This window comes from Centrocercus urophasianus, unplaced genomic scaffold (assembly GCF_019232065.1).
Source record: "Centrocercus urophasianus isolate 14NV4802_14NV808 unplaced genomic scaffold, USGS_Curo_1.0 seq_10, whole genome shotgun sequence".
Taxonomy (NCBI): Eukaryota; Metazoa; Chordata; class Aves; order Galliformes; family Phasianidae; genus Centrocercus; species Centrocercus urophasianus.
Genome location: NW_024884142.1, coordinates 58,260,233 through 58,276,246, shown reverse-complemented (window position 1 = coordinate 58,276,246; position 16,014 = coordinate 58,260,233). Strand labels below are relative to the sequence as shown.

At 36.4% G+C, this 16,014-nt stretch overlaps 1 protein-coding gene across 5 annotated transcripts in view; it reads left to right on the top strand.

Annotated features, from left to right (window-relative positions):
* Positions 1-16,014, top strand: part of UTRN (utrophin) — a 347,751-nt gene that overhangs the window by 145,664 nt on the left and 186,073 nt on the right. For 4 of the 5 annotated variants that reach the window (XM_042814678.1, XM_042814669.1, XM_042814661.1 and 1 more), the window contains 3 exons: positions 1,080-1,285; positions 2,541-2,695; positions 7,405-7,594. In XM_042814678.1, coding sequence (XP_042670612.1) covers positions 1,080-1,285; positions 2,541-2,695; positions 7,405-7,594 — 551 coding nt within the window. Of the gene's footprint in view, positions 1-1,079; positions 1,286-2,540; positions 2,696-7,404; positions 7,595-11,800; positions 12,026-16,014 lie in introns of those variants that run through there. The other variant, XM_042814696.1, reaches the window with a different exon arrangement.

The following is a 16,014-nucleotide window of genomic DNA, read 5'->3' as shown; positions in this document are numbered from 1 at the left end:
AGATTAAAGCAATTTGAGTATCAATTACGTTGCTTTTCTAATAAAGTAAAATTACATACATTACTGGTAAGGTAATTACCTTGGTGTTGTTGCTTATTGCCTACCTGTTGCTGCTGAGAATACAGATGTTCTCAAGAGAGCCAGCTTAGGTGGTTTTTTTGTTTTTCTTTTCTACATTTTTTTTCTTACTCTTCAGTTAAAATAATACAACGTGTTGCTACGGTCATGACAGGTAGTAGGGAAGACCTATTGTTAGCTCTGTAGACTCTCAAGAAATATGCCTTTTTTATTGGTCTGTAAGTATAAAGAAAAAAGTAGGATGCTGTTGGTTTCTTTCTGTCAGGCAGACTTAGTACTTTCCCTAATGCTATTATTTTGCTCTAGGCTTCAGTCATGTTTTCTTTTTCATTCTTTGTTTATTAAAGGTTGAATCTTGTTTATTGATTGTCTAAAGTAACTCTATTTATTGAGAGAGGAGATATTTGAAGGAAATGGGGCAAGATCAATAACTTCTCTGTTGTATAATCTACACAAGCCTGTAGAATCCTGTGGTGGAGTGAAAATACTAACACAAATTGTTAGTGGAGTGCTCCTACCTTAGCCATAGTTGTTGTGCAGGTGCTACTAGACTGAGTTCAACACACACGGTGGTCGGTAAACCTTAGTTCACTTTTTAAGTGCAGAAAGGTGACTTGCTGTGGCACAGCCTTCACCCTTCCCTGGTGCTCTCAGGAAACTCTGCTGGTGGTGGATCTACTGTGACATCTTTGCTGTGCAGTTGTTGCACATTTACCTCCTGTGAACACGTAAAAAGTAAAGGGTAATGCCTTTGGAGACGTCCAGAAATAGTAGTTGTTACCTGTATGCTGACCTGCTTAAACAAGAGGCAGTCAAACCCCTACTTTTTGTTTACTTGCATGAGCATATAAATTACTTGAGGAACTAAAATACAAAATATTGAAGTGACTGTATTTGAAAATGAGTTACATTATTGCCTCTTGTCCTGAGGAGTAGGTGGTAGTTAGGACTACTTGATTGGTTACTTTTTTTTTTTGTTTTTTTTTGATTGTCCTCTCCAGTGGAAAAAGTAAAGAACCAGTGGGATAACACCCAGCATGGTGTGGAGGTGCGGCAGCAGCAGCTGAAGTACATGCTGTCAGACAGCATACAGTGGGATGAGCGAAGAAAAGAAATGGAGCATCTCATGGAGCAGTGTGAGATCCGTCTGCGCATGCTTCAGCAGGCCCCAAAGGATGTGCTTGTCAAACAGATTTCAGATAACAAGGTAAGACCATCTGCAGTTGACTTCTCGGTCTGTGTGATGCTATTGGATTCATGTGATATCCGGATGTAAGGTTGATATGGTGGTTCTGTGATTTTGGGCACTCTGTGCTCTAAATCACTTTTTTTCATCAGCCTTCCTGAGAATTACTTTTGAGAGGAAAACAGGTGGCATGAATACTTGTGTGCCTTTATATAAGCGTGGCTGAGAGGAGCATAGCATAATCTGATAAATGATGCTACGCAAAAAATCCTTGTCTTGATAAAAGTTTTATCATAGAACCACAGCATGTAGCAGAAATCTATTAACAATAGTAAATCCAGGCATGGGAGAAGTTACATAAAATTATCCCAAGTTTCACTTCTGATTGATACAAAGCATATTCATCTTATTTTTTCCCTCAATTCCACGTGAACTTTGTTGCTTTTTGTATCACAGTGAGCATGCTGTGATAAATCAGTAAATCTGATGTCCTTTGTGGTGGCTGTTTGAAAAAGGGCAGGCTGTAGGAGGCTCAGGGTATGAACTAAAGAGACTAATGATTGAGGAAGGGCTCTTAACAGTGTGGAACTCAGAACAATCTTTAATACACTTCAAAAAAATGTGTGTATGTATGTAAATAGACGGTCAGTGTAGGGATGTGGCTAGGTATGAAAAAAAGGAGAGAGCTTAGTAATGTGTATTTCTCACTGACCCTAGCTATTTCAGTAAGCAGTAAAATTTTTTGTTCTTCATTGTCTTTCCTGTGTGAGCAGAGAATTGGAAATGGGCTCTTAGGCCTAACTTTTTGTTTTCTCAAAGGAGATTAAGCATGTGGCCAAACATTGAGTATGGAAATAAAAAAGATACAACTGATTAATAAATAAATAATATATATATTTTCTTTTATTTAAAGTTCTGTAAGGGCTAAGTACATTATATCGTGCCAGTTGTATCAGTGTTAGCATAACTTAGATTTGTTCATGCTGCTAAAACCTAAAACTATTTTTACTTCTGTTGCCAGTAAAACATACAGGAAAGTTTTCCTAGTTCTTGCTGGCTTTAGCAATATAATTTTTCTCACTTGTGTTTTGGTTCATTGTTAGAATGCTTATTATTTAATAGATCTTCTTTTAAAAGGAATTTTATTCCATAAAAGAATTATGCACATTCCTGCTTTTTTAAGCATAAAAAAGGTATTATGATGATAATTAGATAATATGGAAAGCAGTCTGATGTTGATTTTGCTTTAATGTCTTATTCTGAAATTCCTTTTTAGTTGTTAATACATGATTTGCATAGGGGAGACATCACAGTAGCTGCGTTCAATGATCTTTCTAATAAACTTCTTCGAGAGTATCGTGAGGATGACACAAGGAGAGTGAAGGAAACCACTGACCAAATGAACACTTGCTGGGTTAATCTGAACGAAAGGTAATTGGTTGCAAGGTTTCACTATATACCTTTCTGTTTTAAACTTGTATCTTACGTTTATCACTTACACCTATTTCATTCTCATCTCTGCAGGCTTAGCTTTACTGCAGCATTTAGCTCTGCTTCAGTGGTTTGATCAGTTGTAGTGAAGCTGAATTTTGATGATGGAAATTCCCCCACAGTTTATTATGGAAGGCTTCTGTACGACTTCCAATTCTTTGTTCAAAAATGATAGTAATAAGTATTAAAAAAAAAAAAAAAAGTGCTTATCTCATGTTTGTTCTCCACTTTGCTTCTGGCTGTTTTTTCTCTAAAGGTCTTTGAGCAATTCTTCCTGTTCTGTGATGATGCTATGCTCTCTGTATATAGGTAGTTTGTTACTGTGCTTCCTTTTCATAAGGCTGAAAGTATTTAGCTCTGCTTTCCAGTGTGTTAATTTATTTAAGGCCTTTCATCTAATGGAAACTTTTCCTGAATGGGGCTGTGCTTTGGGTTTCTGACTGTGATGTGTCTGACACTCCCATCTAGAAAGCATTTGATCTATAAGAACTGAGATTTGAAGCTTCTTTGTATTCATCCTATTCATCATTTGCAAATAAGTCTTACAAACCAAATGCTGAACACATGATTGCATGTGTTTTTTTTATGTGTAATATTTTTTGTGTGTTGCAAAGTAATATAGTTGCTGCAAAAAGTCTTCAGCATTTTATGGGTAATTAGGCCCAATGTCTGACTCAATACCAGCATCTTTAAAAGACAATATACTTTGTGACTACAAGGACGGAAGAGAGATCTGATCCTATGTGTATGGGAATGGGGTAAATGACAACCAAAATCTGTGTGTATGCATGCATGTAGGTGCACACAAAAAAGGGAAGCTGCATTTTTTTTTTTTATTATTTTTTTTATTTTTTAAAAATGAGGTGTGAGTTAATTGAGAACGAATCTTTCATAGTAAAGCCTCTAGAGTTGAATGATATGTCCTGGGGAATAAAAGGAAGAGAACTTTACAGTGGTAAGCAGTTGGTTTCACAGGTAATTAAGGAAGAAGAATGTAATGTCTTGTTATCCTTCCTTGGAGGAAAATGATATCTTTGTAGTTTTCTGCTTTTGATGTCACAAAGAGTTTTATACAACTCGTTTCCTTGTTATTTCCGTTGAGAGATGAGATACAGAACAGACAAAACTTTATATGGCTCATTCTGTGTGATCATTTGAGAGAGAATAAAGACTTGTTGATCTCTAAATGTTTTAGAGACATCTAACATAGAGTTTTCAAACAACTAAAATATTTCATAATTGATCTAATTTGGGCATTTTCTTTTCGTGGTTCTTCAGTTAAAATGTCCAGTAGGCAGAAGCAAAGGAAAGACTTTTAGCATATGACAAAAAATTCCATAGCTTTTTACTTTGTGAACTAGGTTATAGTGATGAGGTCACCTTTTGAAATGACCCATCTTGGCCATTCATTTGAACTGAGTCTGCATGTTCCTCTGCCTTTCCTCAGAGTAAAGTAGTATCTTTTCCAAAAATGCTGTTAACTTCATCTGAAATAGGTTGTGATGATTTCTGGGAATAGAGATGCAATTAGAGGTTGGCAAGAGAGCTCCTGGTTGGATTAGCAGTACCTTAGGTTCCAGCTCTGTAGTAGCCTGATTCAAATTCAAACTTTGCAGTTTTGTCTAGAGCTAGCATAAAGCTACTCACCAGCAGGTGATCAGAAAGAAAAGTTCCTGACTGAAGCCTCTAATTATTTTTGAATCTGCTTGAAGTATGGAATAGTAAGCACCTTGTGTTCTATTGTATGTAACTGAAGCTCCACAGTTATCACTGGGACTGCTATGCTGCAGCCTTACGGAGATGAACGTCTGCTTTGTTTCTTAAGTAGTGGCAGAATATACAGGAGAGCTTAGGAAACCAGTGGGTAGTCAGAGCATGGAGCTGCTCACTGTAACCCTGCAAAGCAGAATTAAAAGGGGAGACTGCAATAAGAGTACCTTTCCAGGGGAATGAAGGTTTTTATCTTTGCCTTTAAATGCAATAAACAAAAAATCTAGTGAACCTTGAGCACTGAGGATGGCTTAATGTGACAGATCTCAGGACAGACAAAGATTGTGCCTGCAGTGTGCATGTCCTATGGCTTCTATAAGCACAGACCTGTATTTATGGCATAATGCTTTAAAATACCATCTCTGGCTGTAGCTATGCCTGGAGGTTGCAGAAGGGGGTCCTTATTAGCATTACCTGGAATAATCAGTCCTGAATGTCCTCAAGAGTGCTAGCAGTAAGGCTTGTCATGAAACACAAAGTTGAAGGAAAATAGTTGCATTAAGAGGCTGAAGCTTTCTCACATTGACATTGTTTAAATTGACTATTCTGTCCACTGGCTATTTATTTTTATTTCAGGATGAAGCTGTAGTTGTTCTGCATCATTCTGCTGCTTCAGTATTAAACTGTAGTTGCCATCTAAACTGCCTCAGATGTTCTTCCCTGATTTTCTTTTGATCACACGCTTATATACATTGCATATTTTTAGTGTAAATCTGAAAAGAAGAATTGTGTGGAACAGGGCCATGAAAGCTTACGTGCTAGAGGTACAACTCTGTTTTGTTTTTTTTTTTTTTCTTGGATATTGCTGATCAAATCTGCTTAATCATTCTCTACTACCACTGAATTAAGTAAAATTAGCAGCAGTTTTGTGGAATTCTGTGGGTTCTCCTTACATTTAATGCTTGCCTACTGGAAAGAGAGCATCTTTTGGAGACTGTTCCGATCATTTTAGAATTCTTCATGAATCTGAATCATCTTCTTGGCATGGAGGAGAGATTAATCTTCAATATAAAATTCTCCATCAATTTCATTTTAAATTTGAAGCCTTTACTAGAGTGAAATGAAAATATTTGGGTCTATTCTGTAGGACAGTTGTTCACTACTGCTGTATAGGTCATCATTAAAAACTGCCATGTAGTCTTAGAATTTTAATTGCAAATCTGTTAATTTATGCCTCTGGGTTGCATGCTTAATGCAAGGAATGATTTTCAGCTTTAATTCAAATATCGTGACAGCATTGTTACTGCAGTAGGATTTAATTTTTCACTTTAATTTCAACCGAGCAGAAAGTTTGAGAAATTAGAACTTTGGGCTGAAGATTACAATCTTCAGTGGATCTTATTAGATACAAAGTTCAAGTTGTCTTAGTTCCCATCCAGTTCATCAGTATTTAGGCTTAGAGATCTGGGTCACTTGGTGTTTTATCCTCTAGGGCTTTTCTCTTTCTTTGAAGGTCACCTTTATTATCAGTCTGTTCTTGTTGTCACTCCTGTTCTTCCACCTTTGGCCTTAGCCCCCTGCTAGGGAAGAAAATCCCTGCAGAGTGAGAGGCGTTTGAAGTCAGAGCTCATAAGTGGTTTTACTTTACACTTTTCCTCACAGTTCCTTGGTGTGCTCTAATTTTTGAGCTGATGCTCGGTATTTTTTTTTTTTACTGTATCTGGTCAAACATTTAGTCATCCCTAGCATGCTGTTTATTTTTTATTTTGTCAAGAGGAGGCAAAGCTTGCCAAAGCTTTATGCCTGAATGAAGGCTTCTTATCATGCTACTCATTTGCCAGTAGCCAAAACTTGGGGAGGCACAAAGTCAGGAACAATCCACAGAATCTCATTTTGAATAAAGCAATTATTAACAAGTGACGTAAGGTCTATCCTCCAAATATTAGGGTTGTAACTCTATGCTACTGCAGGTTGTTTCTAGAAAATTCTGTTGTTTATGCTGGTATTTGGGAACGTGAGCCTGGCAAACTCGAGGTTGTGTCAGATGCTCTTAGTGCCATTGAAGGAAAGTAATGTTTTGTTTCTTGCATCTGGCTTTTCTGATGTGCTGGAAAACTGGTATACCTTCTTTGAAACAACTTCTCACACTTAACTTTGTTAATCAGAGCTTTTGAAGTTGCTGACTTATAACAGTTTTCAATATAAGTTTTGTTTTAATGATGAGGAAACAGTTCAGATTCCAGAAGTGCAATCTGATCTACTCTCAGGAGGTCTGTTCAAGTTGTGTACCTGTAGGCTAATTCTAAAGGGTTTGAATCAGTTCCTTGCCTTCAGTTGTACATCTGGAGAATTTTTTGATTGGCTCAAAATCTGGGCTATATTCTAATTCTGCCAGTTGTCTTTTCTTTAAACATGTTGAGTATGGGTTGACTGTTATGACTATAATATATTAGTCTTTGTCTTATAGCAAAAAGAATCAGGTATTTGACTTTTCATACTTCCAGAGTTTAATTTTGCAGTAGATAGAAATTAGGGGAAATGTTTCTGCTCACTGTAGAAGAAAAAAATTCCTCCAAGTTCTCAGTGTTTCTACTCCATGTCATTTGTGTTGAAGAGAAGCATTCACACATTTCGCATATGGGAATGACCTCTGCTAATAAGAGTAGCATAAGCCTGTGATGATAATGCTCAAAAAGAAGATACCTCTGATTCTTCCGCATGTATTCTTTAAAAGCACTGTGAAATACGTAAGTTTGGAATATCTGTTGATAACTGAAAATATAATGATCAGAGAAACAGTGGTATAAATAATGATAAAACAAGCTGATACAGAGCTATAGTTTCTTAATAAAGAGAAGTTTCAGATTATCTTTTAGAAGTTTCATTGTGATGTGTGTAATACTGAAGAAATATATTGACGCTTGCTGTCTTGTTTTCAGAGCTGTTGATAGACAGAATATCTTGGAGACAGAGCTGAAGACAGTACAGACCTCATGCAAGGATCTGGAAAGCTTCCTCAAGTGGCTTCAAGAGGCAGAGACAACAGTTAATGTTCTTGCAGATGCTGCTCGGCGTGAGAACACAGCTCAGGACAGTGCCTGTGTAAGGGAACTCAGAAAACAGATGCAGGTGAGAAACTGCTGGTTATTGTGCTTTCCCTCAGTGGCAAATATTATAAAGGAAATCTAGTTTCACCCACTGGAGAGTGAAGGTTTACAGCCTATTGGAATGTATTTAAAAACAGTATCTGAGAAGTCAAGTGTGAGAAGGAAGCAGATACATTCCCTAAGATTTGAAATGTAAATGTTGTTTTGTGGACATCTATGTCACTTAGTGCTCTCAAACCTCTTTGTATGTTGGCTGTATTCAGGAAGAGTAGGAAGGAGGGACAGAACCTGGGATCAGTCTTCATTAAGGATACAATGTATTGATGGGTGAACAGGACTGTTTCTTAAAATTTATGCGTTTGGGCCTGTGGCAGGAAAAAGCTGAGCATTGCTGTATTTTGTCTTTCTGTGCTGCATGCATTTCCTTTGTTGTCCTGTTTAACAGATTTGAATGCTTTCATGTGTCATAATTCTCCTGAATCTTTTAATATATATTTTTTTCTTTAAGTAATTTACCTTATTTAGTGTAGTTATTTTGATATGCACAAAGCTGAGAAGCTCTCAAATCCTGTGCTCTGAGTTTGGAGCCGTATTTTCTGTGGTCCTAATTAATGATGTTTGGACAACTAGATTCTGCTATTAGTAGGGCTCTAATCTGAACATATCTGTGTTGAGTTTAAATGAAACGAGGCAATTTGAATTATCTGATAACAAATTGCTCACTGTGATTAGAAAGAAAAGAATGATATATTGTGGTGTTTTGTGCCTATGGAAGATGACATGTCAGTCAGTGACGTTTCTGTGATTATGGTCAGTCAGGTAACTCATCTCTAGAAATGTGTTTCTCTGATAACAAGAAAAAGCTGTTATTTTGCACTGTTATATGGCACTGCTGGCTATATGCTGTTGTGAAGCATCTTGGTAAGGGAAGATTGTTTGCTTCTTCATTGTTCTTCGTTTTGATTAAAACTGATAGAGTAATGCTATGTGAAGGGAGAATTGCTGGGCAAAACTTCCAGCTATGTGGGGAACACTCTATCACATCCATTGTCCAGGCTTGTAACCATAGCCTCTGAGAAGGGAGATGTAGATGCTGGACCTGGCCTCCCCTTGTGGTATTCCTTGAGCTGAAATTGTCTGTCTTGCTCCTATACACTGTGTAGATGCAGTGTAATTGTTTGAGTTACCTATTGCTTTATTGTAATATTTTCAGCTTCCAAAGTATTGATAAATATAGGTGAAATATATGCTGAAAACAGACTAAATATGATTATTTTTTATTACTGTGCATATTATATATATTTTCAAAATAAGATAATCTGTGTTGGGCAATGGAGATGGAACTGTCTTCCATTGCATTTCAGGACTAACTTGTTAGGCTTCAGCTCAGATCATTCTGCACAGGACTCAGTGATATGGGCACTATTGAAACCTTTTTCTGACTTCCACTGCAATGTCTGAGGTTAGGAATAGTACCATGAAAATAATCTCAACTTTGAGCAAGGCAGAAGGTAGTCATTTTTTTAATTAATTAATTTTTTTTAAGAGTTGAATTTTGCAGTTATAGTGTTAGTCTTGTTTATTTATTTGCCATGATCAAAATGTAGCAAAAGGCTTTCTTTTCAAGTAGCTACTGGAACCAGTCTGTGTCAATCACTGTATCCAGTATGTTTAGTAGCCACCTGAAAAAGAAAAAGGTTTAAATCTAAAGATGCAGAAAGTGAACTAAGAAACAGAATTAATTCTGTGACAGCAGGGATATTGAGACCTGTGCCTACAGATGTATAAGTGTTCAGAATAACTATGTTCTTGTTTTATTGTAAATGGACTGTGTTTGGTCTCATTGTTAGAATCAGGCTTGTATATTAGCTGACAAGGTAAAAAAAAAAAAAAAAAAAAAAGGCAAAACTTTAAGAAGAGGGCAAGTGTAAGCTGTGGACATTGTTTTATGTAGAAGAGATTTGAGTTCCTGCACATTCATTTCTGAATGTTTTGATGTTTCTAGACCTGTCCTGCTGCATATGTTACTTCCAAAAAAAATTTATTTGCAATGTTATCAGTGCTAGGCTGGAGCTGTACTTGTGGTAGTAGAGGAGAGTAGGTGTAAGCCAGGAGCAAGACAGTACAGGGGAATAGTTTAACTGAGTGGTGGAAATGATGGGGAAAAAAAAAGCCAAATTTGAGGTGGAGGATACAGGTAGTAAGATTTCTAAATATGGGATGGGAACAGTTTTTCAATCTGTCCTGTACGAAGAACCTGCGCCTGGCACTCATCCTCGTAACTGTGAAGTGCCTAAGAAGAGGCATGCCAGCATATAAATCACCAACATCTAAACTGTGAAGTATCTAGAATCACAGAAACTTGTTAGTTAATTCTAACTTTAGCTGGTGCCTCTGTACCGTCCTCAGTGATGTGCTTGAAATGTGTGCATATGTTCATATGGCAATATATATGTTAAGTAATATGATCGCTTGTTATAGGGTCTTCAAATTCCAAATCCAGATAAAAATATGGTACACTTTGAAATGCGATATCTTACTGTAAAATTAAATAACAGCATTTATCTTAGAAGGTGAATTACGTTTAGATCTGAATTACATTTAGATTACATTTAGATTACATTATTCAACTGAAGCTGAAGATAAGAATTAGTGTGCTTTTTTTGTATAATGTGTTTAGTTCTTCTCATGAAAGAAGTGGTTTACATGTTCTGTAAAGTATCTATGTTGTCAAATATGTTAATTTTAAATTTTTATATTTTTTAGTATTTTTCATTCCATAGTTCCCTGGTCTTCCTGTCTGTCAGGGAAGACTAATGTTACAGATCTGTTAACACCCCTGAGAGAAGGAAAGATGATAAAAACCCCATGCGGAGAACACACATAATAACTTATTGTTTTTCTTGAAACTTGTTGGTATAACTTACTCTGGAAGAGACATTTTCATTAACTGAATTTTTGGTTTTATTTTAGAGTGTGTATCAGACGGTATTTCCTTTATTTGCCTATTTGGATCTTGTTTGGTAGAGGCTATGTCAGTATACTTATTCAATTTGTGATGAATACTTCATTCCTGATGGAACTATACTTTTTAAATGGACTTGAGAAGACAGTTTTCCCTCATACTAAGTTATCTAATCTGTGTTGAGACAGTCATCTGCTGTTTACTCCTTGTTCTACCACCTGTAGTGTTGATGATGGCCTCCCTGAATGTTTGTTACAGCAGTCCCTATAATACAGATTGAACTAGAGTGAACATATCACCTTTGGAAGGAATGAGAAATAGCTGTCTCTGGTAATGCGGTACTTAGGGGTACATTGGCTGTATTGCATTGGGAGTGCCTTGCTGGTAGCTAAACTCTTCCATGGTTTTGAATGTCCTACTGTCATCCTTAGATGGCTTAAATAATTCTGCTTTGTCATTGGAAAAATATCAAAATGGTGTTAGCTCTTTGGATTCAGTGATGGCTAGGAAATGAGTGGTGGCACAACTGTGTACTTTCACTTCACCAAAACCTTTGTTTCTTATCCTAATAAGTCATTAAGGGAAAGGCTTAAGTGGTTTTTAGGAGCCATTTCCTACTTTCTGTTGCAAGTGAGAATCCTTTGAGATCACTTTGACTAAATTAGCTTTGAGTTTTTGTAGCAGAAAGGTTTACCCCCTGTAGTTTTTCCTTTTGTATTTGATAATCTGGTTTTGAGAAGCACCCATGTGATTTATTAGTCTTTAGCATGTAGCTGATACAATTAGAGCAGGTATCTCTCTGCTTCTCTCTGAAGATTTATAATACAGTCTGTTATTCACTCACTACAGCTCTGCCAGAGCTGCGTTCAGTCTGAGAGCGAGAGCATCCTTTGCCAGAGTGAGGGAGCAAAAGCTCAGTCTGCCGACTGAAAGCAGCTACTAAACGAGAGCATCCGTAGTGACACACTGGAGCTGTCTTCCCAAAGGAATTTTTTTCTTGTTTCTGCAGCTTTCGTGCTTAAATTAATAATCTTTCCTGGCTATTTAGTGTACTCTTGAACGGTGGCAGATACTCGTCTGCTCAACAACTTCATTCACTCTCTGCACAGACAGAGCTGAACAATACTGGTGAGACAAATCTCTGAAGATTTTTTTTTTTTTTTTTTGCATTTTCTACTCGTCGTTATTTTGAGAGAGAAACTTATGCTATAATCAGCCTGCTTTGCCTTTGAAGCCTGTAAAGCCTGTAGCTCTCAGAAGCAATCCTGGAAGAGAGCATGCTCAGAAAGCTGGCAAATCATTGTCCAGTGACCGGGAGGAAATGATAGTTGCTCTTCATTTATAATGCAAATTCTGAGGTGTCTTCAGAAGTGTGGCAAACTTAAAATGATGGCTGTGGTGAGAACATCTCTGCAGAAAGTTGTGGTATTGTTGCATCGTTTACAAAGGATGGCAGTTTCTTCTCCACGTTATCAGAAGCTGTGTAAGGTAAGAAATGCAAGATCTGAATCCGAAGAATATCTAATGCTAACTTTTATCTTTTTTTCTTTTTTTTTTCCTTTTTCTTTCTTTTTTTTTTTTTTTTTTTTTTTTGAGATAAAAAGAAAAAAGAACAGGACAGATGTGAGAAGTATCTAAGCTATATAGCATATTTTAAAGCTTGCTCATGTGCATGTTTTGTTGAAAGAATGATTAAAAATAAGTGCTTTTCAATTAAGAATATACTCAAAAAAAAAAAAGTGCTATATTATTTACCATTTAAGAGTCTGGAAGGAAAACATTACCATTCAGTTACGTTCTGTAAAATACATGCTGCCACATCTGCTTTTCCAAAGAAGTTGGTGAATTCTTGATAAATGCAGTACTTTAACTCCTAGGTACCCATTATGTAGAACTGCATTACATAATAAAACCCAGTGGTTTTGGTTTTGAGTTTAATTAAACTTTTAGTCAGGAATAAGTTCAGCAGTCTAATATGCAGCAATTTTCACATCACTTGCCAGCATTTACAGAGTTCTTTCAGAAATTAGAAAAAAAAAAAAAAAGAAAAAAGTTGCGTAAAAAGCATGTTGACACAGACTGCCACTCATATTGGCATTTTTGCTGTTAACTGTTTTGGTGGCTGATTGTTTCAGTTTCTACCAAAAGTATTTTACTGTTTAATTGTTTTTGCACAGATGCAGTAGTTGGGACTTTCAATATTGTGGTAGCAGTGTAAGCTACCTAGTAAACAAAGCTTTTTAAGCAGGTTTATCATTCATCAGATTAAATTGTTTGTAAGGTACACAAAGTTGATAAGCTAGTAACACCGCTGTGTCGGTTCCTGTGTGGAGTGGTCAAACTGTGGTGTACTATTGGACTTAAATGCAAAGGTCCTTCTCCATAACTTTGGCTAAAAATAAAATTGGAGAGATCTTCAGCTGTGTACTGACATTAACCATACATGAAGTCTTTCTGGCTGCCTTTCAACTTGATTTTTATTCTCACTGCTTGTGATGCTTTCACAAAAAACCTCAGGCAGCTTTAAAGCGCTCTTAAGTTTGTGTGCAAGCATAGGACCAAAGTGTGTGACCATGCTCAGAAGCCTCATTCCAAGCAAAGCTACTACAACTCCTCATGCTTGCTTCGATCTAATACACGTTTTATGAGCAACGTGCATTAAGAGAAATACAAAAATCTCATACAATAAAAAAGATCTCACCTTTAGGATCAAACTTGAAAGAAAGAAAAGAATGTAGTGTGATATTTTTTGCATAACGTTCAAGTCTGTAGTATAGGGGGAAAAGGAAATCACTTTCACATGGGTCTTTCAATGTGCTTCTGTTTACAGGGCTTTAGAGTTTCATCTTCATTATGAAGAATGATGGTACATACAAGCTATTTTAACAAGCATGCTTCGTTTATGTGTCTTTGCCAATTCTATCACTGAAGAACTCTGGTTGCTTTTGTGAATAGCACAAATCTTTTCCTAATGTGAAGGCATGGATTTTGGTTGGCTTTTAATAAAGACTGCAGAAGTGCTTACAACTTGTTTAGGCACATTTTTGTATATAAACTTGTTTATAGCATCAAACAAGAACAATTTAATGATTCTTGCAGTAATCATTATTTGCTAATTGGAGTGATAAAATTGTTAGAGACCAAATTTGATGAGTTTAAACCTACCCAAGGGGCAGTAAAAATCTTCTCAAAGCTGTTTCTCATGTATTTTTTCTGATTGAGAATCTGTGCAGTGATGGGGAGTTTTTGTGTAACTTAAAATTCAAATTTGTTTTTAACATGCTGCTGCTTTCTCTTGTGCATGTCTTCCTGAAAGTAGAATTTTTGTTGGTCTGCCTGTGGAGTTAAATGAGACGGTGAATGAGAGAAGACTGTTTTACAATCCCAGTCACTTCCAGCAGGTGTCAATGTAAGGCAGTGATATATGGGAATCTGGTGACGGAAACATTAACGCTTAGATGAGAAAATGGCATGGAAATGACAAATTAAAAACAGCTCTGACAGAGGGCTGGTAAGGATTCTGATAGCAATCTGTACATTTCTATTTTTGGTATTTCACAGGTTTGTCCATACCCTGTAAACTTAGTGGGTACACAAAACAGTTCTGCCTAAGAGAAGTTATTTACTACATAGGATGTGAATTATTGCTTCATAAGCTGGCATCTAAATATTTGATGCGAAGTGCCCTCTGAAGATTAACAGTGCACACTACAATGAGATAAACATTTAAAAAATGCCAATGAAATATTTAAGGCACATCGTTTAAGTTAGTGTTTGTCTATTTTTAAGTACAGTAGTTAAGAAAGAATAAACAAAGCTTTAAACTACTGAGGAAATTTGTAATTGTTCCTTTTATTAGCAGATACATGTCCTAGTAACTGTTGGCAGTCATAGTCTTCATTTTGCAAATTTGTTAAAGGCAGGAACAGAAACAAATGTTTTGGTGAGATACCTTTATAGCATTACTGAAAAGCAGGAGATCTTTTAGGATTTTTTTGTTTGTTTGTTTTGGTGCTTTTTTTCTTTCACTAACTCCTTTACGCCAAGGTAAATTTGGGCAGATGTAACTTCTTTTTCACTGGTATTGCCCTTTGATTCTTTTACACTCATTCTTCTAGTGGCTTATTTGTATGCTTGGCAGTGTGTTGTCAGGACGGTGTGTAACATTGTTTGCTTTAATGTTAGTAGCTTTGTCTTACAAAGGTTTGGTGCTCAAAAGAAGCAACCAGAAAAATGTTTTGTAGGGATTGTTAGCCACTCTGTATTCTTGCAAATGTGTGATTGTCCCCTAAAGAGTATCTTCTGTTAGGTATATCCAAGTAGCTTGGACAAGAATGAATTTAAATTTTTGCTGGGAGCAGAAAAATTCATGGTAAGGTAAAATCAATATATCTTTTCCGGGAGACCGGAATATTATGTATGAAAGTGAAGATTGAGAAGCTTTCTCAATTTTCCCTGACTGAAGTGGAAGAATAGTATTTCTCTGTCAGACAGGTAAATGATTAACTTGAAATACGTATCTTGTTGGGGGAGCTTGAAGTGGATTTTTGCAATGCACTGCTGACATTGGAGCATTCTTCTGCTGGAGGAGAGACTGAGAAATATAACTGGTAGAGATGCACTTTCTTATTCCTGCTGTGGCAACTTCCTGAGAATGAGCAAATAAATTTTTCCAACACAGTAACTACCAAAAAACACCCAGCTGAAAATACCTTCCTTGTAAGGTGCTTGAAATCTCAAAATTGGCTTCTATGTGAGTCTTCCGTCTTGAAGGAGTTAGGTGAAGTGCTGAATTCCTCAAGTGTAAAAAGAAATAATGTTTCAGAAAAATATATTTTGGAGGAATTTTTTTTTTTAAATGAATGTGTAGTTTAAAATGTAGCTATCACACTTTCTGCTGTTTCTTTTTTTATGGCTGGTGTTAAATTTATAAAGCCAAAGACAGTTCAAAGCAGTGAATGTTAAGGTCAGCCAAACTCGTCTTGCTGTGACAGCAGCGATTGCTTTCCAAAAGATACTTAACGTTGAATTTTGTGAGTAGTAGTAAATTCTTGGTTCATATGAAATTTTAACAAATGTGAAGGTCACAAGGGGTAGGGAGACCTTAAAAGGAAAATAAAACAAAAAACAACCCACCAAATCAATGAAAGAAAACAAAAATACAATAACAAACCCTCAACACGCATCTTGAAGGGATATGTTGAGATATGGGGAAGGTGATCTTGTTTCTATTGAAGTTAACTAAATTTTCTAGTATTTGCATGTCTTTAATTTGGTTTAGAAAATAAATCAGACCTTTGATCACATTCGTGTATGAAATACCGGTAATCAAGCATGGATAAGGAAGAGAATTGAGAACAAAATTAATCTTGGTTGTATGTCCTGAGATAGAATACTGAGTGAAGCTGTATGTTGATTAGAAATTATAGTAGTGACTGTCATCAAAAGCACTGCTGAACTCTGTAGATGGTTTTTGT